Source organism: Sander vitreus, chromosome 8 (assembly GCF_031162955.1).
Source record: "Sander vitreus isolate 19-12246 chromosome 8, sanVit1, whole genome shotgun sequence".
Lineage (NCBI taxonomy): Eukaryota > Metazoa > Chordata > Actinopteri > Perciformes > Percidae > Sander > Sander vitreus.
This window is the reverse complement of record NC_135862.1, coordinates 20,562,753-20,589,842: the sequence shown is the minus strand read 5'-3', so window position 1 is coordinate 20,589,842 and position 27,090 is coordinate 20,562,753. Positions and strand designations below refer to the sequence as shown.

The window sequence follows — 27,090 nt, the reverse complement described above, 5'->3', positions numbered from 1 at the left end:
CTAACAATTTAATCCGGCCGTGCACTTTCGCATGTTTCCTCAGTGAAGATTAAATGGGTCCATACATATGGAGCCTAATGTAAAAGCATTAACACCATGAAATAAACATATAGCCTAACCTAGTTTTTCACTGAAGAGCAAAACGTTCTACGGTTGTCATAAACGTAATAAGGAGAGTTAACAAATCTGTTCGTTATCTTCCCCATTTCAAACTAGCTACTTTTTGTACAAACTGGGCAACCACACCACAAAAAATAAGACAAACGTCTTTGCAAACTTACCCCACATGCAGGCTCTCCTCTGTTTATGCTAGATCCGGTAAATGCATAATAAATATGTACACACACTGTCCAACAATTCCCGCCACTCCGTCAAATGTCTCTGTATGCTGTCAACTCAAAGTTGACCTTACACATTTCAAGTGTGTTTACATCCATGGTTTAAACAGGTTCTAACAAAAAATAAGAACGCTTACATATGCCTCACTCCGTTACTTTAGGTGTGTTTTCATTGAGGCTCAGTGCCATTTTCACGACTTGCTACCTCGGAAATATGATGTTACAGGTGTATTTGAACGCTTTTGAATGTTTCAAAAAGCGACTGCTGGCGGATAAAACGCCGAGATAAAGCATTAGTGTAAATATGAATGGAGAAAGGCTGTTGCCATTATTTTTTACCAAAATATTTTTCTAAGTATACCTCCACTTGAATGAATTCCCATCATAAATCACAAGCTGTGATTCCACACCTGTCTTCACCTGTAGGGGGCACTAAACACACTCTGCGCCAAGTTAAACGTTTCGCAAATCTCGCGGTTTGTCCCTTGCTGGTGTCCGTAGTAGTTGGAAAAACATGGCTTCACACGCAAGCAAGGCATTTCTGTCCCTAGGTCGAATAAATGTTTCTGGTATTGGACTTCAGAAATCAGTGAGCAGCAGAGTCACATACGCGACGGATGTGTCTATACATTCTTCTAATGTAAATAAAGGTGAGTTTCTCTGTCGCTGCTAAAATAGTTCAGAAATGCATGTTGCACGCTTGAAATGCAGTTACCAAGGCCATGTTAAGGTGTCTCCTCTTCCTTGACAGTGATGTACTTTGCAGTTAAGAGTGTGTAAACTTCTAAACTGGACGCATGAGGAGCTGTTTCCACGAACATCCCGATTTTATAACTGTAGTAGTCTCGCGTAGCCAGACCTATCTTCGTGTATTGACAGGGGCTCCTGTATCTATTTTATTGGTTCATTATGTCACTACCGAGATCACATGTTCTCTCTCTTCCTGTTATAATCTACCCACAGTAGATGGTGCATAAAACCTCAAAAACAGATCCATAGTCTAGCCTAATCTGAAAGAACTAGAATACTATATAGCCTATTTACTAGTTATAGAGCTGCAATTGTTGATTTCAGTTAATCTGATTATTTTCTTCTTTAATCAATTAATCGTTTTGTCAACAACAACAAAAACTGATTAATGTTCGTCACAATCTCCCAATGCCCAAGGTGATGTCATCAAATTGCTTGTTTTGACTCCACAAAACCCAAATATAGTCAATTTACTATCATAAAAGGCAACCAATGCTCATAATTTAAAAAACTGGAGATAGGTGCAACTAGCTTGGGATGTTTGCTTGAAAAATTACCTAATAACAAAAAATGACCAAATTGTTGCCTATTATTTTTCTGTATATTGACAAATCGTTATCGTTAAACCAATACACTTTCAGCTCTTATTTACTATATACAGTACAGCAGTAGCTCAGTCCGTATGGACCTGGCTTGGGGACTGGAGGGTAGCGGTTCAAGTCCTGGTACGGACTGTGGACTGGTAGCTGCAGAGGTGCCAGTACACCAGGGCACTGCTGTGGTGCCCTTGAGCAAGACACAGAACCTCAACTGCTCGGGGCGCTGTGCTGCTACTCATTATTCTGACATCTCTCCACATTTGATGCATGTGTGTTAATCAAGAAAAAATAAAAGTATAATATTATTATTATTATGAGTAAGTGTATTGTTAAAAATACAAGTGATCATAAATAATGTGTTTACAGATAACCGTGTTAGCAGCATCAATTAAAATGCTGTTACCGCATTTCTTTTGGACATTTATACATGTAAGTTTGTGGCTAAACTTGAAACATTATGAATTTTAGGCCTTCCTGATAGAGGCGATAGAGGATTCTTCAGAAGACCCAGGAGAACTGTAAGTGTGCAGCTTTTATGTCTGGTTTCCCAATATATTACATTACATATTTCAAATGAGACAAGATATTCAATAAAAAATTGGATGATGTTTCTTATTGACTAGACTAGCACTTATGATTTCTTTATAGAAACGTTCTTAAATAATGTCCTAAAGAAAAAGCTTCTTTTGTCTTTTATGTTTTGTGTCAGGCAGGGGAGCCCAGGACAGAAAAGATGCCAGTGGATCAGGACTGGACTGCAGTTTATCCAGCAGCAACCCCCTTCAGACCGAGCTCTGTCCCCCTGCCTGTGAGGATGGGCTACCCTGTGAAGGGAGGCGTTCCTCCCGAGAAGAAGGGCAACTTGGAGCTGATCAAGGTCAGATCTCATCACTTACATAGAATCACAGCTTGCCGTTTTCAGACTTAAAGAAGAAACAAAAAGAACAGGTGATTATCTCCTCAGACAACAATATTAAATAGACAAAGAAGGACTACAAATGCTTATGTATTGGTCACTGAATTAAGTTGCAGGGCTATATCTGTATGTATCCTATCTGTCTATGTAGATTTTACCTCCTAGTTTTTAATATGTATTATTGTAGCTGGTTGATGCTCTTGCAGTACTGATGGCTCTGTGCCCGGATTACTGAGCTGATATGTCCAGACACCAGCTGTTCCATCTGGACTCGAGCTACTTGCGGATTCACTACTTTCACCAGCCACAGCTGGAACCCTGCCGTGCAGCCTAACAATATTGATTTCATTATCTCGCTTTGCCACGAGGGGCTAAACTGCTGTGCATCCCATTCTAATGTTTGACCATTGGAATTTTTTTTTACTTTTTCACCATACAATTACTTTAAATTACTTATTTTTTGTCAATCCACACAAGGTAACTCAGTCGAAATGTATCTTTTGCAGATCCCCTCTTTACACACACAGCACACACCTGCAGTTTAGAGGCTAGTCAGGGTCAAGCATGGTACGGCGCCCCTGGAGCAGTTTGAGGGGTTCAGTGCCTTGCTCAAGGGCACCTTGGCCGTGCCCAGGAGGTAAACTGGCACCTCTCCAGCTGCCAGTCCACACTCCATACTTTTTCCGGATGGGGATTTGAACCAGCGACTTTCCGATTCCCACGCGATTTTGTTTACTACGCCCTTTAAAACCAATGAAATCTGGCATTAAATATTTTTTGTAGATTTTTGTAGACTCATAAAAATTCTGTGATGTTTGAGTTTTGCTTTACACTTTCTGGGATGTAGATATTAAGACTGCAGAACATTTTTGTGTTATTGATAAATGAACAGTTTTGAACATTCAGATAATCTCTGGCTCATAATCTCTTTCAGATACCAAATTTTCTTCATTTGACACCGGCAGCCATCAAGAAACACTGTGAAGCTCTGAAACGTAATTTTTTTTAATTGTAAAGAGAAATGCTATTTCTTATTTTGTGGTGTTTAGCAGCAATATATTATTATTAATAACTTAAATACAAATGTATAGGCGTATTCCAGTTATGTACGAATGTCTTTCTCTGCTTTTAGCATTCTGTACTGAGTGGCCCTCTGCCTTGGACACTGACGCAAAATGTGACGAGCACTTCCCTATCAAAGTGGGAAGCACAGACTACGTGTCTGCCGGCCTGTCTGTCAGAAACCCTAAAGCTCGCATTGTTCATCTCAAAGTGAGTTTCCTTGCTGTTCCATTTTTTTGTCTTTGGTTTCTATAAATTGGTTTTGACTGCTTTTACTTGATGGCCTTTGCTTTAACTGGGTTTCAACTCTGTGTAGAAAGTCATTTGTGCAGAAACCTGACATGTAAAATGAGATTAGAGATTTACAGAGATGCATAATCACCAGCTGACATGTTCCTGTGATTTAGAGAGACGTTCATTGTCCAGTGACCTCAAACCTAAGAAATTATGCCATCACATCTACAGAGAGATTACAGCCCTATATGACTATTTTACATTTAAGACTAGAGTAGTTTAAGTTATACAGAAATTTGTGTTTTATTATTTGACAACTTTGTACTTTCACAGAAAAAAGTAACGAAACATTTCATCATTGACACATTTGTTGGGACATTTTGATATTCCTCTTAATCCCCCCTACTACTAATCCAGCCATGTGCGACCCTCCCCACAGACCAGAACCATACATGTGAAGATGTAAAAACATGTATGAACCACAATCCATGAAATAGAAGATTCACCCTTAAGATTCCAATAAGTTTTCAAACACAATATACCAATAATTGGCCAGTTAAAATAGAACAATATAAAAGATTTAGCAAATGGCAATTACATTAAGAGATGTTCTACATGGGTCATAAACAAAAACAGATCCTTTGCGAAATGTAGCTAATATTTTAACAATCACGTACTTTAATGTGAAGGTGTTGGCCTCATTGTTTTAGTTTCACAGGTTGATATAAAGGGCAAAAGAGAGCAAAACACCATTTACTGAAAAGTCCTTCATCTGGCTTAACTATGCCAAAGAAAGCTGTTCTTATTCTGTTCCATTTTATCTTTGCTGCTTGTATTGTTTTCTAGCCTGGTTGACACCAGACCCTTCTCAGTTGTAACTGAGAGTGGGTCTGGGCAAGCTTCATTCACAGCTCATTTCCAAAGGGGCGTCACCAACGGACGCCGCTCAAATGCCTCTGGGCGCAATTGGATAGTCCTTCAACCAATCAGACCAACGTTCCGGGTGACGTAGCAGCGACAGCGGCATCAACGGGTTGCCGCGCTTCGGTGGCCGTCATGTTGAATGTAAACAAAAAGCTGCTCCCCGTCGCTGCGCTATCGTCATCGCGTAAAGCCCGACTCAACGGTTGTGATTGGTGCCTCGATTTGGAAAATTGGAAATGGGCTTGAATGGGCTCTTGGCCAGACGGACTTGCAGAGCAAATCTCAAATTTGCCAGAAGTTCGTCAGGGGTTTCCCAAGTTAATTGTTTTCCACATGTGGACAATAATACTGTCCTGCTCTGCTAAACCTTAATAAAGTTTTTGTTTCTTGGATGAAGCTGCATGTTTACACAACTTAATGAAACAGGCTTTTTGCATTCTAAAACATGTCAGATGAAATCAGACTTTACAACACAGATACAGGAATTTGAACTGCCTTTTGACAAATTTGTAATTTTCCCATGTGGAAATGTGTCATTTCTACCATTAATCACTAGCCACCTGCCCCACTGAAACTTTGCCTTAGATTATATCAGCATGGTGGGAATTATTCAGACATTAATCCAGGAGGATTAGGCAGAAAAATAGATTAGAGGGCAAATCTCACATTTTCGGTTTAACACAAATGCAATCAATCTTGAATGATGAGCGAATGTAGTAGTGTTGCATTTTTCTTTATTTTGTCGTGTATTTAGGCAGGCTGAAAAACCTAGAAACAAAATGCCAGAATGCCAGACATGTGGTTCCAGATCAAAAAAATGTAACCACAGCGAATATGTAATAAATATTTTCATCAATACAGTCAAAGCTCCGTATAGGTTAAAAAACAAACATTGTTCTTAGTTTGGGTTGGGGTTTTATTTGATCTAAAGAGATAGAGATTCAGACAGGAGATGTAGTACATAGTGAAATCCCATCTGCCCTAATCTTTTTGTCTGTGTATTTCTCTTTACATTGCAAAGCTTTACATGGAGAAACAGCTACCTAAACTATTTCTCTCCCTTGCTAATCTAATTGTATCATTGCCATCGCAGGTAAAACTGTCCAGTTTAAATCTGGATGACCATGCACGCAAGAAGATGCTTAAACTAGTTGGGGAGAGATACTGCAAAGATACTGATGTCCTCACCATTACAACTGACAGGTAAACACTCCGTCTTTATGGTCCAATATATCTAATAATAAAGTGAGCGAGAAAAAACAAATGCCCTGAATTTCTTCCCTTTTGTCTTTTCTTCCCTCCCTCTACCAGCTGCCCATTGAGACAGCAGAACTATGACTATGCCATGTACCTGCTAACTGTCCTCTACCACGAGTCTTGGGTGAGTTGAAATATTATTTTTTTTTTTTTCTCTACTCTGCTCAACTGAACCCATTTCTGTCTCCACTGAAGATGACATGGAGCAGGTAGATGCATCAGTCTCAGGAACTGGATAGGGGAAATACTGCCCCTACCCATAAGCCCAATGGAGTAATAACAACATTTTAGATCCGTCTTCAGCCCGTACCTTGACTCCTAACAAACACCTGTGCCTTTTTTTTTTTGTCCAGTCTCTCCCCGTTTGTTTACTGATCTTATATCCTCTTTCAACAAGTATCCATTTAAAGACTGGTAGCTCTCAATTGTACCGCAGCCCTGCTGTCACTTTGAGAGGTTTTGTTTGAGATCAGATGAATGATAACTGATCTGATTAGCTGCAGTATGCTACAGTACATTAAAGGCTATCACAGGGCTTGCATTAACTGCAGGACCTTCACTTGATGTATTATGTAATATAATTCATCACTGTAAAGCTACTGCTAGCAAAGTTATTACTTTAACTAAACGTGCAAGTTCTATGAAATAAGTCAAAATAATGCATGTGGATAACAGTGGTATTGTGAGCAGGGAGACGTTTGTGTCTAGAGGTTCCAATCTTTTTTTAGATATTTATTTTTTAATAGATTTATTACCAATTGCATGTACCTAACCTTAGTCTTTTTTGTGATAAACATATTTTCTTTCTTCTCTCATTTTGGTTTGTATCTATTAATCTGGATGGCAAACTGCTGCATTCAATTGCCCTTACAGGGACAAATAAAGTTGTATTGTATGTGTATTGTATTATGTAAATTTACAGGTTGGTGTTAGCTGAGTGTTGGAATGGCACTGAACTGGCAAAATAGTGTAGTGTGCATTAAGATTTCGTAAAAATACAAGAAAAATTAGTATTAATCTATTTGAGGAATAAAATATTCTACAAAAATTGCATTCTTTACAAGATGTGTATTCCTCCATCTGCATCTTTCTCTTTTGGTGACATTTACATATGGCTGGCGACATGGCCCAGTACCTTTCACCAGGGGAATTCTTGTCCATCTTGCTCTGCGATCTGAGCGACTGAGCCCATTAGGGAGGTATCAGACTTGAATAGGCAGAAGGATGGCAAACAGCAGCATTGTCCAGTTGACATTTCTCCACAGACTGGGGGGAAACAGACTCCCCTATCAGGTGTTGACCCTGATACTCTTAATTCACATTAAGCCAGCCATGCCACATCAGAGAAGTCTGCCACCAGGTCATTAGCCCAGGCGCTCTTCACATGAATTTGCAGCCAGCCACATAAAAGAAAGTGACTCTCCTTATTGTGCAACCCTTGCCTTTAGGAGCTTTTCCGGTCATGGCTTAGTCACATTAAAAAAAAAACTTTTCACAGTTGGGAAAGGCGTCCGAGCCAGGAAGCAGAACACTGTCCACTGCCCTTTTAGACTCACAATGGAAGGCACAGTGCTTGTCCAGCAGGCTTGTGGAAGCTGTGAGAGTGCCGTTGCGTTCAGGTTGTAACGCTAGCCCACAAAGAGGCCAATTGTTAGCAGCCACTGAGGTGATTTTATCTCCCCACTCAGGGAGACGGACCTTCCCTGCTAATTCCAGTTTGTGCTAATCCAGGCCGGCGCTGGGGCTGACCCCTCAAAGCTGCCTCCAATGCGGAGGGAAGTTTACCACTAGAGGCACTCCATCTAAGTTGGTGCCTCTATGCCCAACACCTGTCCTTTCCCTGAAATATAAACGTTATTTGGAAAACAGATGATTTGTCTCTTGGCAAGTTATTAGTTATTCTGTCTAGTGACCAAACTACCTAGTGACGGATGCAAGGACAGACATGGTGTTTTTAATTAGAAGAAGGTTGGAACTTTGCCAGTAACACATGACTTAGTTAGTCAGCTTGTATGAGGATGATCTGCAGATCCCTCTTTGTTGTAGCGAGGCACACTGCAGAAAATGTTTTCATCTAAAACTAATACTACTAATTTATTAGGCCTTCATTATTTCAAAGGAAGCTACTGATGTATTCCCAAGTATCAAGTTCTCCTCACTCACTAGGGCGTGGACTTGTTCCAGACGGGATGTTATGCGGATAAGATATGTATAGCGGTAATGATGGTCATTAACCTCAAACACCTGGAGAGCAGCAGAGCTGAGGCTCTGTCGATGCCCTGCTTTAAGCTGCTGCACAATGGAGTGTATTGTTCTCAAGGGAATGTGATGACAGCTAGACAGGCAGCAGAGGGAGCACTACATATGGAGAAATACTATCTCTGTGAGAGGAGCATCAAAGAAGGGGTGAGGGGTGACCAAGGACCCCCATATTTTACATCTGTTGCCGTAATGTGTTCCCAACTAGAGACTGAGCAAGATCCATAAAATGTTAATGTTACATTTCTTTCTACTCTGCAGAAAAAATCAAACCTCTTCCACAATTATACACAGTTCAAATGTAATGCTACAGACAACCCTGTTTTTAGTCAATTTGGATAAATCACCTTCATTTGCAGTCTGTGTGTGAAGCGTGATTTATGCTTCTGCGTTAAATCTACGCCGTGGCTACGTGGAGAAATGGACCCTACACTGTCGCCTGACGTGCCCTTCTCGAAAAATGTAACTACATGGAGAAACAGCGACGCACGTTGCTCGCCTGTGGCTTGGTAGCGTTGCATTTCCCCCTACTCTCATTTCCTGGTTCTCCTTCTCCATAAACAACATGAAATCAAAGAGAGGGTTAACTTTTCCTGCTACAGATTTCCCACTCTGGCCAGAAAACACAGGGGAGACACTTTGTTTCTCCCACTATGCCTCTAGAGTCGGTACTCGCTCCGAAGCTAATCACAGTCACTCTCTCACTCGCTCTACCACTCAATCCCCACACACATGCCGGCCCTGCTATTAGATCGACGCACACACCAACGCAGAAGTGTAAACTTCAGGCCACTTGCGTAGGCTACGGCGAAAGATCCGTGTGGAGCCTCCGCAGAACCATAAATCACGCTTAAAGGTAACAAATGTGTTCTGTTTTTCTCATTCTTCAGAAAACAGAGGCCTGGGAGGCTGAGAAGACTGTGGCAGACATGGAGGAGTACAGCTGGGAGGACAGCCCGTCCCAAAGAAACATCTTAGATATGCTAGTACGCAGGAAAGTGGCTGGGGAAGGAGAAGGCAATGAAGTGCGAGAGCAGCTGCTGGGAAAAAAAGAAGTGCAGGAGTATAAGGACGCTGTCACAAGGTTGAAGAATGAAGGAGAAAGCGAGAGCACCATGCTGCAGTACAAAGAGGCTGTCAAGAAAGTACTCAACCTGTAATACAGCTTAATGTACACATTTATTTACATGAAGATGGTGACCAAGAGCAGCAGGGACCACAAAAACATTAATACTTGTGGCCTCATGTATCATTTTGGATTCCATCTACGTGCCAGTAACACAAACAACAGTTTACTATAGATAATTACTGTTCCATTATACATGAGGATATTACAACCTCAAGGTTCTCCACCACTGTATTTATTTTCCTAAATAAATGTACTGTCATCAGGTATTTAATACAAAAATAAAAGCCTAATGTATGCTGTTGTTCTGTCTTTGAAGTTGGGAAGTTGGTGTGCATGATGGTTAAAGCTTTTATGTAATGAAATCCCCTTTCAGTCCGCTTCCATCCCACTCTCATCACTGTCAGTGGCACCCTAGTGAAAGGATGCTTTCAGCAGCAGGTTGTTGAATAGTACCTCAACCTTCAACACAACTGGCCAAAGTTCTTGAGGTTTGGCATCAACATCAATTTAAACTCATTGAAGTAAATCAAAATGTAGTTCAGCCAAATGGACATCATATCGTCTTTCTTGAGGCAAACTGCTGCGGTCAAATGCATTGGCCGAGTTAGGATCTTCTGTCGAAAGTCACTGCGTCACAAGTAAAACCAAAATCATGGCAACTACATACTTAGTAATCTCATCTAAACCACACAATACCTCTGCCTGTTCAGTTTAAATATACAGAACCTCAATGCATCAGTTGACAGTAACTCAATTGTCATCCCTATCTCCTTAAAATAAAGCAAAGTCTGCTATTAAAATAATCCATTATGTGAAACTTATTTTACAAAAATAAGTCGTTACAAATTCTAATTTGTCAAATGTCATTTCATCCTGGATTCCTTCATTAAAAATATTGCTGTAAACAAAAGAAAAAAAAATAGGGTTCCATCTTTTTTTGTCTTGGCCCTAATTTCAGGAGTTTTCTCTGACCAGCACATACTTTATCAGACGCATGGAGCCTCTTTTCCCTCTCCACGATGTTCGGTAGTGTCCCATCCTCTTCCTCTGACCCCTCCAACTCACGACCAGCAGAATGGAGCAACAGCAGCTCAGCAGCACTGTGATGCAGATGGCCACTGCAACCAGCAAGGTGTGAGCTGCTACATGCCACCCAGGTCCCAAACCCCCGAAGGTGTCCTCTCCGCTGACACCCTGTCCTTCTTCACTGCCTCCAGTGTGGTTACTCTCCAAACTGCCCTTGGTGTCATTGGGGTATTGCTTGGTGCTCTTTATACTGCCCATAAGGGTCATGGAAGTTAGAGGGCTGGTGGCCAACTGAGAGAAGGTGGTGGTGTGATGCTGGGTAGGGGATGTGGAAGGCCGTGCAGTTGGGGTAGAAAAGGCGGGAGTGGTCTTGGGATTGTAAGGGCTGAGGGTGGTTGCTGTGGTAGATGAAGGAGGCGTAAAGCTCGGTGCAAGAGAAGTGGAGGTGGTCAGGGTTGTTGTTAGTGCATTGTTCCCTGAAGCTAATGGAGTCTTTGGAGTGGAGGACAAGGCAGTTGTAGTTGTGGGAACTGCTGAAGGCTGACTGGTGCTCTTCAGCGTAGTGGAACTGGTGGCAGGGGTGGAGGTGGTGAGCACTCTGCTTTCTGTGGTGGGGGGTTTAACTGTGGGTGCTAAAGTCAGAGGCAGTGCAGCGAGCGGAGGTGGATGAATGAACTGCCGTTTGTCTGAGGGCAGCGGCTCTGAGGCGTTGCCTCGACTGTAGTGGTGGGGTAACACGCGTACATTGGAGGTGAAGTATTTTCCAAACACCAACAGGTCAGGATCCGCACCTAGGAAACAACGACATAGGTTGTTGGTATAAACATGCTGGTTTTTGAAAATGTGGCTAACAATTTAAATCATGGATAATCAGTGCTTTTTTGTTTTTCTAAAATAAATTAAATTATTTCATTTGCATTCATTTTACTGTAATATTATTATTATTATTATTATTATTATTATTATTATTATTAGTAGTAGTAGTAGTAGTAGTACTAGTAACAGTAGTAGTATAGACCTCATTAGTAGAAGAAGTATTCAGATCCTTTACTAGTCTTTACCTTTGAGTCCTGTTCTATATATTACGTGCAAATAGCATTGTATTGTAGTTTTTATTATTATTATTATAACCTTTATTACTATTTACCAGTAGAAACCCATTGAGATTAAGAATCTCTTTTGCAAGGGTGACCTGGCCAAGACAGGCAGCAGCATATAAAAAACACATACAGACAAAGAAACCACAAAGGGGCCAAGTTATTAGAACTAAAATAAAGCAAAGCAATTCATCGATTTAAAACAGCCAGGAAAAAATATTAAAAACACTGACATCTTAAAGAGTCTGCCTCCATTTCTTTCATTTTGTATTTAAAAGCATTTACCGAGATTAATTAATTTTGTCTCAAGTAATTCTGCAGTTCATCGAGGTGGTGATCATTTTAGCTACTGTTGGGTATTTACAGTATATTAACATTTTATGAGATCACGAATGAAGTGGTTGAAAATGAACTCGAGCTAAATACAGGTACCTCAATATAATAGCCTGCTTTAGTAGGCTACTTCAGTAAATGTAAGTGTACTGCTTACTTACTTTCCATATTGGTCATAGCTCATATGTAGTGAAAATTAACAAAAAAAATTGAGAATGTAATATGCCCTGGCTGTAGTCTATATGCATACAGGGAGAGTAAAAGTATAACCACAGACAACATAATCGTGAATTAGAGGAATTTTCAGGACTCACACTTTACTTACCCTTCGTGATATTGTACAGAACAACGTTGCCTCTGTGGCTGAGAATACAGCTCTCTAGTGTTGGACAGTGCAGGTGGAAGCAGTTCACGTTTTCTTGAGTGGTATCATAGTGAAATATGGCCAGATTACAGGAAACTGTAAGAGCAAAGACGATGAAATCAGTGTAGAGGATCAGTGGAGGCATTACAAATGAACGAAAAGTTAAAGAATGCCACTATACAGTTCAATATGTGTGTGTTTCTTGATTATGAAACATTACTCACAATTTCGCGTGAGGCAACAGGTGCGGCTGCATTTCAGCGCCGTCTCCTCCTGGTAATACTTAAGCAGCTGCGCTCCTCTCCGCTGAGACTCCTCGATATCGATGAAAATCCCAGGGAAGCGTCGAATCCAGCAGTTCTTATAATACGAGGTCGGTGAGCACCTCGACTCAGTGTGGCACACCAGACTCAAAACCATCAGCACACCCCATGTGACATTCATTGCGCGTAATGTAAATCAGACCATGTTAAATTATAATCTGGACAAAGCATCGACATATCTGTGGAGCTGATAGGCATGAAGTGGAGCCAGTGGTCTCATTTAACTGGTGCCAGTCTCTCTCCAGGTGTGTCACAGCTACGCACCTGGAAGAGGAGGTGGAGACCCAGCCTTCCGTAAGGTGTGCAGGCTGAGCCATGGCTGCTATATTGCAGACGCTGATTAGCATTACAGTATCTACCTTTCTGACAGAACGGCACCAACTACTGTATAAGTTTTAATAAAGGACACTGGTACAAAAAGCAGAACTAATCTGCAAAGCTAGTATAGACTACAATTTTAGGAATACCATACAGGGGTGGGACACAATAACAGAATCACCTTACAGTATACAGTAAAAGATAATATAATTCTCTCTCTCTCTCTCTCTCTCTCTCTCTCTCTCTCTCTCTCTGAAGTTGATCACATCACATTCCACTTCCTTGGCAGATGGTGCTGCTCATGAAAATGTAAAAAAAAAAAAAAAGTCTGAGCACTTCAATGACTTCTGTCCATGCTGGCTTAAAAACTGAGATTGTAAGTTCATCATTGAACTGGAAAACAACAACTGACAAAAAGACTGATTTTCAATGCTGTTTTCAATGTCAAAAATAAACTTTCACTCTCAATCTTTGTGAAGCTTACAGCATGTTCAGTGCCTGTATTTGACTCATCTCTGTGGCCTTTTCAAAGCTACAGTTTGTGGTGTTTTGGAATACAGGAAGGTATTCCTGTTATTTGTCCACCCCTTTTGATTTGAAGGCCATAAAGAGGCAATTACTTAAATGAGAGAAACCAATTTATTCTTTTGACTTTCTGTCTTACTAAAATCTGCTTTAAAATGGTTGACCTTCTGTAAACGTGTAGGACAAAGTCATTATTTAGGCCTGTGAATTATCCTGATAGGATTTGGATGAATCTCCACAGTGCAGATATTACGACACCACATAGCACACTCACTGTAAAGTAAATCTTGCTCTAGTTTAAGCAGGAACTAGGCTGTAACGTTTGTTCTCACAAACACAACACATGCCATCTGTTTTCAGCGAGGTCAGACATCTGAGAGTGGATTGCCATAATTTGGAGCAATCTGCCTGAATTCTTTCAAATGGGATTATCAGAATAAGCCTCAGGCCGTTTCTCTCACCTTTTGTGAGCTTGTCCCTCCATCACAGTGCCACGTTCTCAGTTTACACCTGGGAGTTGAAAGCACCTTTTTGGATAAAGAGCTTGTGGAGTGCAAGTGGTAGGCTGCAATTTACTGGGAAACTATTCTGTAGAAATGGTTTGAATATAGAAATAATAATCAATCCTACTCCTACTAAAATGGAGAAGATACCATTGCATTTAATCAGTCCTAGCTAACACAAAACAAACATTTCTTCAGATTCCATATTATATGTTCACCTCTTCTAAATGAATTTTCTCTAATTTTATTAACAGAAAGATTATACAATATGCTAACAAGTCTTTACTGTACACAGTAAAGCTCGACAGATAGGACAGACATCCTAGCAGACTGATTTGGTAGTGACTTAGAGACTGAAAGTATTCAGTAAAGTATCTAGCCTGTGCCCCAGTTGGAGTGCAGTGGGAACTTCACACCAGAATGTATTCTTTGGTTTGTAAAAGACACTGGTGGATTGTATGGGCACTTACAGGTATTGGCCTCCAAGCAAGTGTGTATTTTTCATATATGTTAAACTTAAAGAACCGACCTGAGTATAAGGGCATTCAACCCAGTATACAAGTTTCACCATCTTAAACTGCTTAAATTGATGTGGACAGGAAATGAGTAATGATGTCTTAACACCACCAGATGGAAGTGGTCGCTTCCATTAAACAATAGCTATGACTGAACTCCATACTACACACAAACGTTTTCAACATGTACTATTCTTATTCTAATATTTTTGCATTCAAGATAACAAATGTACTTTAGTACTGACATTAAAATAATACAAAATGTGCATAGATGGACATCAATCAAACTGCAACTTTGGAACTTCACTGCCAGTTAGAGTTAAAGGGAAAGCAAAATCTTTTTACAAAGATACAATTAGTGTTGAAATCACTATAAATAGAATATCTTTAGTTTTGGGACTGTTCAGATAAAACAACCAACCTAAAGATGTCACCTTAGGCTCTGAAAAATGGCAACAGACATTTTTAAATGTTTTGACATTGTGTAGTCTAACAATTAATCAACAAAATAATCAACAAATTAATCAATACTGAAAATAATTGTAAATTGCAGCTCTATATACTTACCTTCGTCTTTGACGTCTTCCTGGAGCTGGAGCACTAGCATCTGCAATTAGTTTTGTTCTTCTGCAGCTGCAAGCTTTTTCTTCATTATCTTTGTACATTGCATTGTGGGACAATAGTGGCAATCAACAGCACACTCAATAATCAAGTGGATTTAGTATGCATACAGAAATCTTTGAATATATTTACTTTTGTCACCTCTGAAGCACAACATACTGTGAAACCTGCTTAGAATTTGTATGTAGTATGAAATTAGGACAAAGCTAATATGATGCAGTTTGAGGACAAAACCATGCATATGACATAGGCTAATATACCGTTATGAGTATGTCACATATTGCAGTCAATTGAACGGAATGCAAAAAAACTCGGCAACAGAGGAGTTATGTAAGAAACACTTGTATTTTCATCTGACACTTCAGGGCAAGTTACAGTTACAGTCAACCTCTGTAATCATTTTACAGATCTAAATCTGGTTCAAGTTAGCAGTGTTATTATGTGCCTTTTGTTGTAGTCAGATCATTTTCAATTCATAACAGTATGACAAGACAAGAAACATTTAACATTAAACATCAAACATCAAACAAAGTGAATACAATAGCTCTTTTAAATCATTTTAGCCTCTTATCTCCATAACTCTAGAGGAGATGGATGTGGCACTGTACTGTACATAATTACTCAAAAAACACAAACGATTGGCACCAAAAACAGTGATATTTTATGGATGTGCAAAGGAGGGATTCTCAGTCCGCTTTTATTATTTTCCCCCATTGTTATTTATATTTAAGTCACTAGGTGGCACCCTGAGGCAGCCAAACTCCTCTGTAGCAAACATCCCTGCACATGCATGTGTGTAAAATAATCTAAATCAAAAACAAGCATTAGTAAAATGAGATGAAAAACACCACCAATGATAACGTTCTCATGCAGGTCTTGTCAGCTAGGTTTTGGCTCCTTTGGTATAGAGACCACCGCATATCATGGTCCTCTTCTTCTTTTCCTTGCCACTTTTCAGACAAAGCAAGAGCCGGTTCTAGCTTCCACAATCCCAAATCCACCTCTTCCTCAGCAGTAATAGTGTTCCTGGGCATGCTGACAAAGCCAGTGTTTCTTTGGGCTTCTGACCGGGTTGTATGGTTTCAGCTTTAAGCTTACAGAGGAAGTAGTCCATTGTTTAGTGGTGTTGCCTACTGAGGTGCTACATTGGGTCGAGGGCAGATAAGTTCCAACTGTGTCAGTCTTTGACTAGCCTGTAAATATGATGCTGTGCGCCATGCTCACTGGTGGACACCTCAAATACGTAGGCTATGCACAGGAGGGTTTCCAGTGTGTCCCTGTTAGTCACCACCTGTGGACAAAGAAGACACAGAAGGTCCTGCTCAGTCAAACTGTGGGGGATAAAAATCTAACCTTGGTTATTATGTTTTTACTAGTAAAACTGAATTCATTCACATTCTGTTAGTTTGCAATCCTTTGAGCTTTTGACAAAATATAAACAATCATACGACTGTACTGAAATCCATAAATTGCTCCCTTAAATAAAAAAAAATAACCAATAATCTAAACAATCAAATTAATTAACATAATTTGTAAAGATTCAGAAATGAAGTGACTACACGTTTTTACCCGCTGCTATTCTGCAGTTCTTGTCGAGGATCCACCTCTGTCATGGAGGCAGTGGGCAACATGATTATACAATACCTGGTAGTTTGTAAAATCCTAATATCAGCCCAACATGTTGGTTTACAGTAAATCAAAGGGATTTAGTTTATTCACAGGACCACACTGGAGAATATAACCACTGTGTGTGTGGTTTTGGTAGAGCCATGGTTTTCCTATGAGGTATGTTCATGCATGCCTTTAAATTGTATTTGAATGTATGACACAATCAAGCAAAAATAGTATGTTATGTCAATCAAATCTAATAGCAGCATATGCTCTTTTCTTTGCTCTCAAACATATTTCAGCTACTTCTTTTTATTTATTATTCTTATTATTCTTATTATTTTTATTATTATACATTTAGTCACCTTATAAAGCATGATCCTTCACTTTTAAGGAAACTATAGCAACAATAATTATATGATCATACTTTGACATACTCATTCACTAGCTATATGAATACAACCATACTGGGCTTTGGAGATTGATAGTTATGACAAAATTACGATTAACACTTAAGTAATAATATATATAGTAATATAGTATATATATATATATATATATAGTAATAGATAGAAATGTCTAGTCTACTATAACACTACTAACTAAAGATGAATAATAAATTATGAATGATCTCTCTGGTCATATGTTCTGTTATTCTAAATTATGTGTAAGACTAATGTATCTAAAAAAAAAAAAAAGCATGGAGGAGTGTGGCAATGTGGCACAAAACAAGCACACAACTTCATTAATTAATTATGCGTTGCATCAAACACAGCACTTACATGAGGCATATCGATCCATTGTGCTCAGCCTTGTAATGTGGAATCTGTGAGTGCACCCATCTGTATCTGTGTATGCATGTCTGTGCAGGAGCTGTTCATGGTTAATATGAGCTAAATCAGCCCATTGAGAAACCTAATGACATGCTGCCATGTAGTCGTCAGTGTGGGCTCAATATGGCCATTGTTCCTTGGCCAGTAGGAATGCAGCCCCCAATGGAAGGGACACCAATGTCTTTGAACCCTGGTGTTGAGGACCACTTTGTTACTATGGTGATACACTCCACTCTATTCACTTCCCTTTTTGTGTCTGCTCTAGCACATCGGATCATTCAGAAAAGTCCAACTTACAGTGAAATGGACAAAATGTTTCAACTCTGCAAAACCATATAAAATGCTGTTCATAGGGCAGTGAAACATTGCAACCAGCTGTGAATGGTCTAACAAGGTTAACCATAGGAAATAACACAGCACAACCATATCAATTTATGACAGTGGGCTGCCTACATAAAGCACTTTGAAATGGAAAAGTACACATATTGAACGTCCATGTGGCTCCGTGTGCTTTAACGTCTTAGAATGGTTTTAATGGAAATACATGAATGATAAAAAGACACTGAGTGTGTTTCAATGAATGCATGTATTGCAGACAATTGACTCATATCCAAATACATTTTAAGTCAGTGTTAGCTGTTCATGCCTCTTTATACCACAAGCAGAATTTTCTGATAACAGAGCTAACAGTCTGCTAACAGTGAATGTGATAAAGTGTTTGTTATAGAACCAGGCTAGCTGTGTTCCTCTGAAGGTAAAAAAAAAAAAAAAGTTGTTGGCAGAATTGGACGAACAAGAAAACCTCAGACTTGGGAGTGTTGGGAGTGTCCAAGTTGGTTACCCCACTGCTAAACTTGTGGTCACACCAGATGAATTGCCTAAATTAGCTTCTTGATGTGTTACAAATTTGTAATGGTTCCTAAACAAGTGAAACAAACAAATAAACTAATAGTGTATAGCTAATTTTAAATCATGTGAATTGATTCTATTAGTATTATTAATAATAATAATAATAATAATAGTAATAATTTATTTTGATGCTGTAACTGCAGTTTGTTGACACTTCTGTGGTTCTTTTTTCAGCAGGAAGGTATCATCGCTGTCAAATTCTAGATATCTTGGACTCAAAATTACTAGTCAGAGGCTGACGTGAATGGTTTTTCCCAATCAGAGTCTCTGCTGGTTGCCTGAATAACCCTAACCCCCCAAAAAGGTGTCTTGTCTGGCACATAGCCCCTGTTAAACCACACCTTGTTCTTTTCACATTTCAGTTTTTATCTAGATTAAACACACATGTTAATTAGTGAGCTTTAGAGATGCCGGTTATTGATTTTAAAAAAACTATTTGGACAGGGCAAGTCTAGCTGTTTCCAGTCTTTATGCTAAGCTAAGCTAACCGGCAGCTGGCTGTAGCTGCATTTTTAGCTTATAGGTATGAGCTCTAACTCCTAAAGAGAATGAGCATATTTTCCAAACTATTTTGCTATTCCTGTAATATTTAAGAGAATACCTGAAGATAATAATAATATAAAATACCAGTAGAGTAACATGCATGCAAACAGACTGACGGACTGAAATCCCCAGTCTCTATACACACATGTACAGTATATCTCGGATTCAGTGGTACCTGTAGGATAGTGAAGTTCTCCAGTACACTGTTCATCATGTACTTCTCCGGCAGGTGTTTAAGCTTGTGGATGAAGTTGATCATGTATTCACATAACGGGGAACGGTGGATTCGAAACACGTAGCGCCCATTCTCAAAACGTGCATACTCCGTCTAGGAAAAACATGTACAATACATAATAAAAGCATACAGTTCAATATATGAGAACATATACCATGTGCAAAGAGAATTAAAAACACATTAAAAGGATAAAATGTGAAATCTATATCAAAATCTAAAACAAAAGGGATACATATTCCACTGAAACTCAATTGGATGTGAACATCTATGTGATAAGCTGTAATATGTGTAATATAATATACCTAATGCAGCATATGGCATGCCATATATGACAATAAACATATTTCTCGTGACAAGAGTAATCAAATGATGAAGACATTAAATATCATCATGTGGTCTGCTGAGGCAGATGGCCCTACCTAGGGATGTGTGTGTGTATGAGTTTATATTGTACAATCCATCAGCAGCAGATGGGGGCAGGGCCACTATTGTGTCTAGTTAACGGGAAGCATAATAGTTAGTCATACTGTGGAGATGTGTTACTCATGTCAGTTTACTGACCACAGATCAGTGGTAATTGACTGGAATCCATCTCCCCCATTAGCAGTTATTAACTCCTCTGGATGATGATAGTGCTTTTTGAAACGGTCATGACCTCTTTATGTTGAAATATCACCTTGCTTTTGAGCAATCAGTGATGCAAACAGCTTGGACTGTAGCCACATATATAGTTTACTGTTAATAATTGTAGGAACTGTATGATCCTAAAACATTGGATCTAAATGTGAAAAGTCAGTGTTTCAAAGAAAAAACAACCTGAAATGGACATGAATGCTACAGTATTTACTGCATTTATAGGTAACTGAAACATTATAATGAGACTGGTCACTGTGCCTTCCATAACGATAACAGTTTAATACAATAATTAGATATGCTGTTTTGATTTCTGTAGTTGTAACAGCTTAATCCTACTGAAGATGTTTATTAATTAACACCAGAAACCAAAATTCAATCCTTGTATCAAGAGCACTGTCAGTTACTGTCGTAGCTTTGAAGTTTAATTATTTTAAACGATTATTTTTGTGGGCATTTTTAGGCCTTTATTTTCACAGGACAGATGAAGCCATGAAAGGGGAGAGAGAGGGGGAATGACATGCAGCAAAAGGCCACAGGTTGGAGTTGAACCCGCTGCGGCGAGGAGTAAACCTCTACATATATGCACCTGCTCTACCAACTGAGCTAACCTGGCCACAAGTTTAAATTTTTTGAGGAAAATATCATAGTTACATAGTATCATCTAAACAAAACATAAATTAAGCATTTTCCCCCCAGAATCATTGCAGAAGAGTACGTTGTACATTTCTTTTGTAGTGCTGAGTAGCATCTGCAGAGCTTCCCGTCTGCTGTGGGGCCATTTAGACATAGTGTCCACTATCAGAACTGCATATAATGTGAAGCCAAAAAATATGTTTTCTCTTACACAATTTTCACAAAACAGCTACAAAATTATTATGATACATTTTAGACTGGGTGTCACGAATAATATATGAAAATGTGATCCTTTAGGTTTAATATAAAGTAATAAGTCTGAGCTGTATGAGTAAATGTGCTGTTCATGTGAGCAGGGAGCCAGCAGGAAGTCAGTCACCACAGGCAGAGAAGGACTCTAATACACATGCCCTAAGGGCCCATTATCTTTTCAGTCAGAAATGATAAGAAGCTGTGTTACAATATATGCAACTTTAAATTAACAACGCTTCATAATAAATGCAGGGTAAGTGTCTGACTACTGGCACACTAGTAAAAAAAGATTCTCGATAACCCTGAGTATTCTTACCTCCACTTTCTCCACCACCTGCTTGCCAAAGGAGCAGACTTTGGTGGATGAGGTGATAATCATGTTCTCAGAGCTCTCATACTGACTGGAAACGCCATAGAAGAAGCTGCTGTCATCCTGCAGGTTCACACTAAGGTCCGCCTACAGGGAAGAAACAGATAACACGTCAGGATCGACTAACATTCCTGTGTGTGCTACACCACACACTACCCTGCTCCACATTTGAACATCTTAAACCTAAAGGATATACAGAACTATATCCATAATATATAACAAAGTACCAGGGTCTACTTTTCTGCTCACAGAGCTCAACAAAGCTTGAGAATGCTTCTCTGTAAAGCCAAGAGGCATCCACTGGCCAGATCCTTGTTGACCCAATATAACGCTGTCAAATCCAGCCTCAAGATTCACAAGATGCTGTGTATCGTCCATTTGAAGAACCCACAGCACTAATGGAAAAAAAAGCATCTGCACACTCAAGTCTTTGCAAAGATCTAGTTAATTTAGCAAGCTTTTGGTCGGAGACCTTCTTCAAGGCAAGAACAGGTAACTGTTAGCAAGTGAAAGCAGCAGTACACAAGGTAAAAAGATCCTTACTTGATATGAGACACAATATAAACAACCACAGAACTGAAATAGTTCCGATAGCTCACACGTTCACAAAAGCCCAAGTTACTTTTATACAATTTTTTATTACTAAACGTGATATTCAAATCCAGTAAATAAAAACATTCACCATTTTGAAAAAAAGGAAACCTAGCTTTGCCTAGCAACAACTGAAACTAATCCGATGCCAAACATTTGTGAACTTGACTTCCTATGTCAAAAACATGACCTCACAAGTGCAATTTAAAACACAGCACAGAGTCAAGTTTCTTTATTCTCTTGTGGATGCAGATTCACCTATCTCTGATCCTCCCACTAGTTCAAGTTTGAATTGAGGCAAGTATAATCTGATTTTGTATCAAACTGAGGTGTCGTCTCCTCCGTCAGACAGCTGGGCTGCTTTACCTTTTCCCCTGTCGGGCTCTTGTCTGCTAATGGGCCATTGAGACACCGCTCAGCCTCCTCTCATCTCTTCATCACCCCGTTCATCTTCATCCCTGGCTCATGTAATTCCTCTATTTGTCTTCATCCCTGGGGCATAGTGACCCTCCCCGAACCGTCTTTCCTTTCTTGCCTAACAGCCTGCGAGGGAATTCATCCAATTACAATCAGCAGCATGCAATTGGCTGATTAGATCATGGTGGGCCGGCTGGCTGTGTAACAATTTAGCAGAGCCAGCTCAAATCGGATTCCCTCGGCACTTCAAAGGCGTGAGACAATCCGTTAGGACAGGGCCACAGGCGCTGAGTAGGGTGAGGAGGAAGGTGGGAGCAGGGCAGGGCAGCCAGCGGCCGACAGGGGGGTTTGCTGGAAATTCAATCTAGAATGCCATAGCTTTGGAGGTGGGCCAGTCGCCTGTCACCGTCACCATGCCAACCTGCACCTCAGCACACCCCTAAGTCATGACCTACCACGTGGTTGTGCCACTGCGGCTACATCAAATGGGCTCTTCCCCTCTTTTACGATGGCGTAAATAAAGTTAGCGTATTTTCAGATGTGTTGAGGATTTCATTTTGCTTATTTTCATGGCCAAGAGCATCTTGGCCGGGTTTTTTTCCATTATGGGTGTTAAAATGCCCAGCTGTTTTGTAGCATTTCTGTTTTTTGTCATGGATGCCTCGAGAATTGGAGGACCCCCTTGGGATACAATAAGATGAACAGACTGAGAGGGGACAGTGTTATGAGCTTGTTTTTCTCTAGCGGGGAGTTGCATATGTCGTAACTGTTGACTCAACCGGGCTATGACATGAATCAAGAGTAATATTTCAGTGATGATTGACTTGTTGCTTACATTGCACCCACTGTATCTCCTGCCATTCCTATCTCTTGTTCACACTGTCTGTGTCCCTATTTCTATCTCTTGCTGTCTTGCTCCCTTTTTCTTTATGATATATGGCCAGGCTACTCATCCCCTCCTTCCCCTCACCCCTGAATCAAATACCATGGCTTGACCAGCTGCTCTTTCCTGGAGAAGACTACTTCCAAAATGGTGTCACTCACCAATGTCTACCAATGCCTCTCTACAATAAATAATGTGGCAGTCAAACATGTGAGAAGGGTAATGTCAAGCCATCTGGTGGCATGAGATTGCAAGGCGGTACTTTGAACTTGACATTCACAGTCTTTGGCACTCCGAACCACAGCCGTTAAAGCTATAGAAGTTTATACTGTATATCTGCTTTGCAAGTCACCAGTGGCCTCAACGCAACACATTTTTGACAAAATGACAAAATGTGATCTGAGAATGACGGCAATCATGTTTCACAATGTTTCACAGTAGTAGTGGAGATGATGGTTTGATATTCTTCACTGAGGCAGCATTGTGTGCCTCTACCATCAGAATCTCCAGACCTGCACCAAACCACAGTAGTTAAATGATCCACACCACTTCTAAAGGTTGCAGAGAACTTACAATGGCTTCACATATCTTCTCTTCAGAGTGCCATATATTTCTGACCTGCAACACACTGTGGCTGACTTTAGGTCTAAAGGTAATCCCCCATGCGAAAAGTGGAGACTGCTCCCCAATATTGTGTGTCAGATTTGGACTCTGTTGTGGCAGGTGCATGTTGATCTGATCACTGAACACCAGAGCCATTGTTCACTGCGGGTTTCTCTGGTGCTAACAGCTTGTCCCTACGTCTGGATGTGTTTGGGTGACCTGGTATGCACAACAGTTCTTTGGTCCATGACTCAGGTGCTACTGACACAGCCCTGCTCCCCCAGTGGAGAGGGAGGTTATAGTAGACGAAGAGCATGATAGGCATGATGCCTAATCGTAGACAACCTCTCAAGGCTCTCATGACTCAGTCAGATTGCACATGTCCTTTATACATAACATAAGGAGTTTATTTTGGCCCAGCAAAGTTGGTGCAGTCTAACCTCCATCCATAGGAGAGAACAACACCTAAAAACTTCCCATTCATCCAATTCTACCTCATGGATGTGTTTGGGTCCTTTTTCTAGGTCTGTGCCATTGGTCTGTGCTTGGGATGAATTTAGCATGAGTGAGATGCTGTTTTCTGTCCCTCTCTCTTATGAATAGAAAAAATATAGGTGAGAAATGGTTTGTTATGGGCAGTTGATATTGGTTTGGTATGCTCCAAATATATGCTTTGTATTTAGACAGTGGGTATTTTATATATTTTTCTATATGCCTTGATTGTTAATTGTTCTATGTGCAAAAACAAAATTGTATGTTTTTGTTTTAAATGCCCAAGTGCCTAACATCCATTATAACCTTGCCATCTCGTATCTGTGATGCTGCAAGACAAGAATTTTGAGGACAGGGATTACTAAACTGGAGGACTTTCCAAATACAGATCAGACTTTTTTTTTTTAATCACAAGCAAAGAGTGTGCACACATAATTCTTTTTCATTTTAGTGATAAATGGTCACCATTGCGTGCACTGCAAATCACTTGGCAATCCAACAGTGTGGCCACCAAGGTTACGTCTGTTGCCTTGTATTTCCTATTGATTTTTAAATTTCTTCTTTGTTGAGCAAAGGGGCTTTATCTAATTATGCTAATAATCAAGTACGGTATTTCTTAGGTGCTCATATACCAGACATTATGATTGAAATTTCAACCTAAGCTCTTCATATACCAGGAAATGGCGCAGAAATTCTCTAACTGTAGTGTGTCGGTTGATGAATTACACAGTTTGATGAGTGATTCTCTGACATACTTTGTGACAACACTGCTTTACAATCCCAGCACATTGATTTTAACAAGTAGGGTTTCTAAAGTGAATGTACTTTCACTCCCTCTTGCTTAACCCTGACCTCTGCTGTTAAACTAACATGCCTGCAAAATAGATGGATACATGTAGCTATTTATCCCCAGAGGGAAATTCACAATAAAGAGTAGCAAAACTTTTGAATGAAGTGCCAATAAAAGCCACTTTAATAAAGAGCGGATGTACGTGTGGTGGGAGGTGCCCTGAGGTAAAGTGTGTACGTGTTGTGCATGATACAAATACCAAAGGTCTTGTCCTGAGGTAAGACAAGGTGGCCAGATCAGCTGCGATGAACAAAATGGACGTGTTCAATTAAACCCTCATAATCTCCTTCTGTATCTGTCTCTCGCTCTGATTTAGCTCTGTATATAGACCCATTTTCAGGTTTGTATATTTCCACTATTTTCAACAATATCACACATTTTCCACCATCTGTCTTCATTCCTAAGCCTGCATCTTAAGTTTACTTTGTCATCATGCTTAACTCGCTCATCTCTCTTAGTGTGTAATGGTGAGCTGGTGGGCGCTGTGTGTTTGTCTCTGTGTGTGTTTTGGGGGGCTTACTTATAAATAAGTATATGGGGCATGAGAGTTGGACTCAGTCTAATAGCGCCGAGACAGGTGCCTGGGCTCACATTTCCCGTGGTGAAAGATCAGGCCTGCCACTCTTCCCAAGGCTGCACACACACACACACACACACACACACACACACACACACACACACACACACACACACACACACACACACACACACACACACACACACACACACACACACACCTAATGCATGCTGAGCAGCAATGCCTTCTTTGCCGACATAAACCACCAATTAGGTCATGGGAGCAATGACTTTCCATTCATTCCCACTTTAAGTTGCATATAAGTTCCTTTAACTCTGATGCTTAAGCTATCTCAACACAGTTAACACCGCTAGGCCATTGACAGCCAACAGGTGCAACAAAACATTAACAAGAGTATTCACTGTGATGACTTGGGGAGGGTTATATTATCTGATGATGTATGAAAAATACCACACACAGAGTATTGGGCTGAGCTTTAGATGTATAAGAACCCGTTTTAATTGACATTAGTGATTTATCAGCTGAAATTAAAAAAAAGCTTAGAGAAACTGGAATTCTCTAAAAAGATTTTTTTTTTTTTTATTGTTTTACCCAAAACTTGACGAGAAAGAAAGCGTTGTGTGGCCCTTTGTCAAACAGCTCCCTCAGGCCTCCTTTCTTTTCTGGGAACTTGTCGTAGATTTGTCTGACATCCACAGACTCCAGATAGGCGTCGCTGTAGCTCGGGTTGGACTGGCCAATGTGCACAAACAGGTGCTTGTTGAACTAGAGAGACAAAAGTGCATATCAGGAAATGAACAGAGCCAAAAATGACAAGTGTCCAGTTTGCTAAATTGGCATTAATGCCAAGTGCACGGTTAGGCACTCCAGGACATCTGTCACATTGGGCCTGTTATTCCATTGAATCATATTTACTGTAATAAATCCCATCACCTGTTTTAAGGGTCCCACCCTTTTCTTTCATTCCATTCATGATGTGCTGGTGTGTATATTCTTCATGTGTTGATGCAGATTATCCTGTGTTCTTTGTGTGCGGCTGTCATACTTTTACACACCAAGACCACCAAAGTGTTTAATACCAATATTGAGTCTTTTCCAAGACATTTGCGATATCTACAGATTTTATAGAGATTTTCTGTTAAATAATGTTACTTTCTGGTATTGTGATATTATAAAATTTATAGCTAACTACTAGGTTCTTCAGTTTTATTTTCAAACAGCTCCGTGCCAAAGTCTGTGCCCGAGTAGTTTTAAGAAAATTTAGACCAAAGTAAATAGTGAAAAAAGCAAAGAATCTGAGGAACAAAACACTGAAGTGAGTGTTTACTCTAATGCACCTGTCAATAAGACTTGGTGGGCAAGAACTATAGTAATAGAAACTAAATAGATAAATGAAACTAACCTTTGTTTGAAGAGTAAAAACCGTTTTGTAGTATGACACAAAGTTATCTCCTGTCACCCTACTCACACTCTCTGGGTCCTGAGGTTGCTCCAGGAAGGCGGAGAACTCCAGCATTCGCAGCTTGGAGCTGGCAATACTTCTACCCTGCCAAGGGGGGGCACCGGGAGACATTGACAGCCCTGCTGTGCTTTCATAACCTGCA

The 27,090-nt window shown here is 40.1% G+C and overlaps 3 protein-coding genes across 5 annotated transcripts in view; 1 reads left to right on the top strand and 2 right to left on the bottom strand.

Annotated features, from left to right (window-relative positions):
* Window positions 1-837: 837 nt before the first annotated feature.
* On the top strand, window positions 838-9,763 carry mrps35 (mitochondrial ribosomal protein S35). The gene is made up of 8 exons (XM_078257432.1): window positions 838-988; window positions 2,156-2,205; window positions 2,397-2,564; window positions 3,538-3,598; window positions 3,736-3,875; window positions 5,917-6,026; window positions 6,135-6,204; window positions 9,230-9,763. Exons 1-8 carry the CDS (start codon window positions 853-855, stop codon window positions 9,497-9,499), a joined length of 1,005 nt encoding a protein of 334 aa, XP_078113558.1. The 5' UTR covers window positions 838-852; the 3' UTR covers window positions 9,500-9,763.
* Window positions 9,764-10,359: 596 nt separating this feature from the next.
* On the bottom strand, window positions 10,360-12,732 carry mansc4 (MANSC domain containing 4). Its single transcript, XM_078257431.1, has 3 exons — window positions 12,513-12,732; window positions 12,250-12,384; window positions 10,360-11,285 (listed from the first exon to the last, which is right to left on the bottom strand). Exons 1-3 carry the CDS (start codon window positions 12,730-12,732, stop codon window positions 10,423-10,425), a joined length of 1,218 nt encoding a protein of 405 aa, XP_078113557.1. The 3' UTR covers window positions 10,360-10,422.
* A 2,687-nt stretch (window positions 12,733-15,419) lies between these two features.
* Window positions 15,420-27,090, bottom strand: part of tead4 (TEA domain transcription factor 4) — a 38,579-nt gene continuing 26,908 nt past the window's right edge. For all 3 annotated transcript variants that reach the window (XM_078257428.1, XM_078257429.1, XM_078257430.1), the window contains 5 exons: window positions 26,955-27,085; window positions 26,078-26,251; window positions 21,059-21,199; window positions 19,162-19,314; window positions 15,420-16,384 (listed from right to left, as the gene is read on the bottom strand). In XM_078257428.1, the coding sequence (XP_078113554.1) occupies window positions 16,271-16,384; window positions 19,162-19,314; window positions 21,059-21,199; window positions 26,078-26,251; window positions 26,955-27,085 (713 nt within the window). In that variant the 3' untranslated portion in view covers window positions 15,420-16,270. The remainder of the gene's footprint in view (window positions 16,385-19,161; window positions 19,315-21,058; window positions 21,200-26,077; window positions 26,252-26,954; window positions 27,086-27,090) is intronic.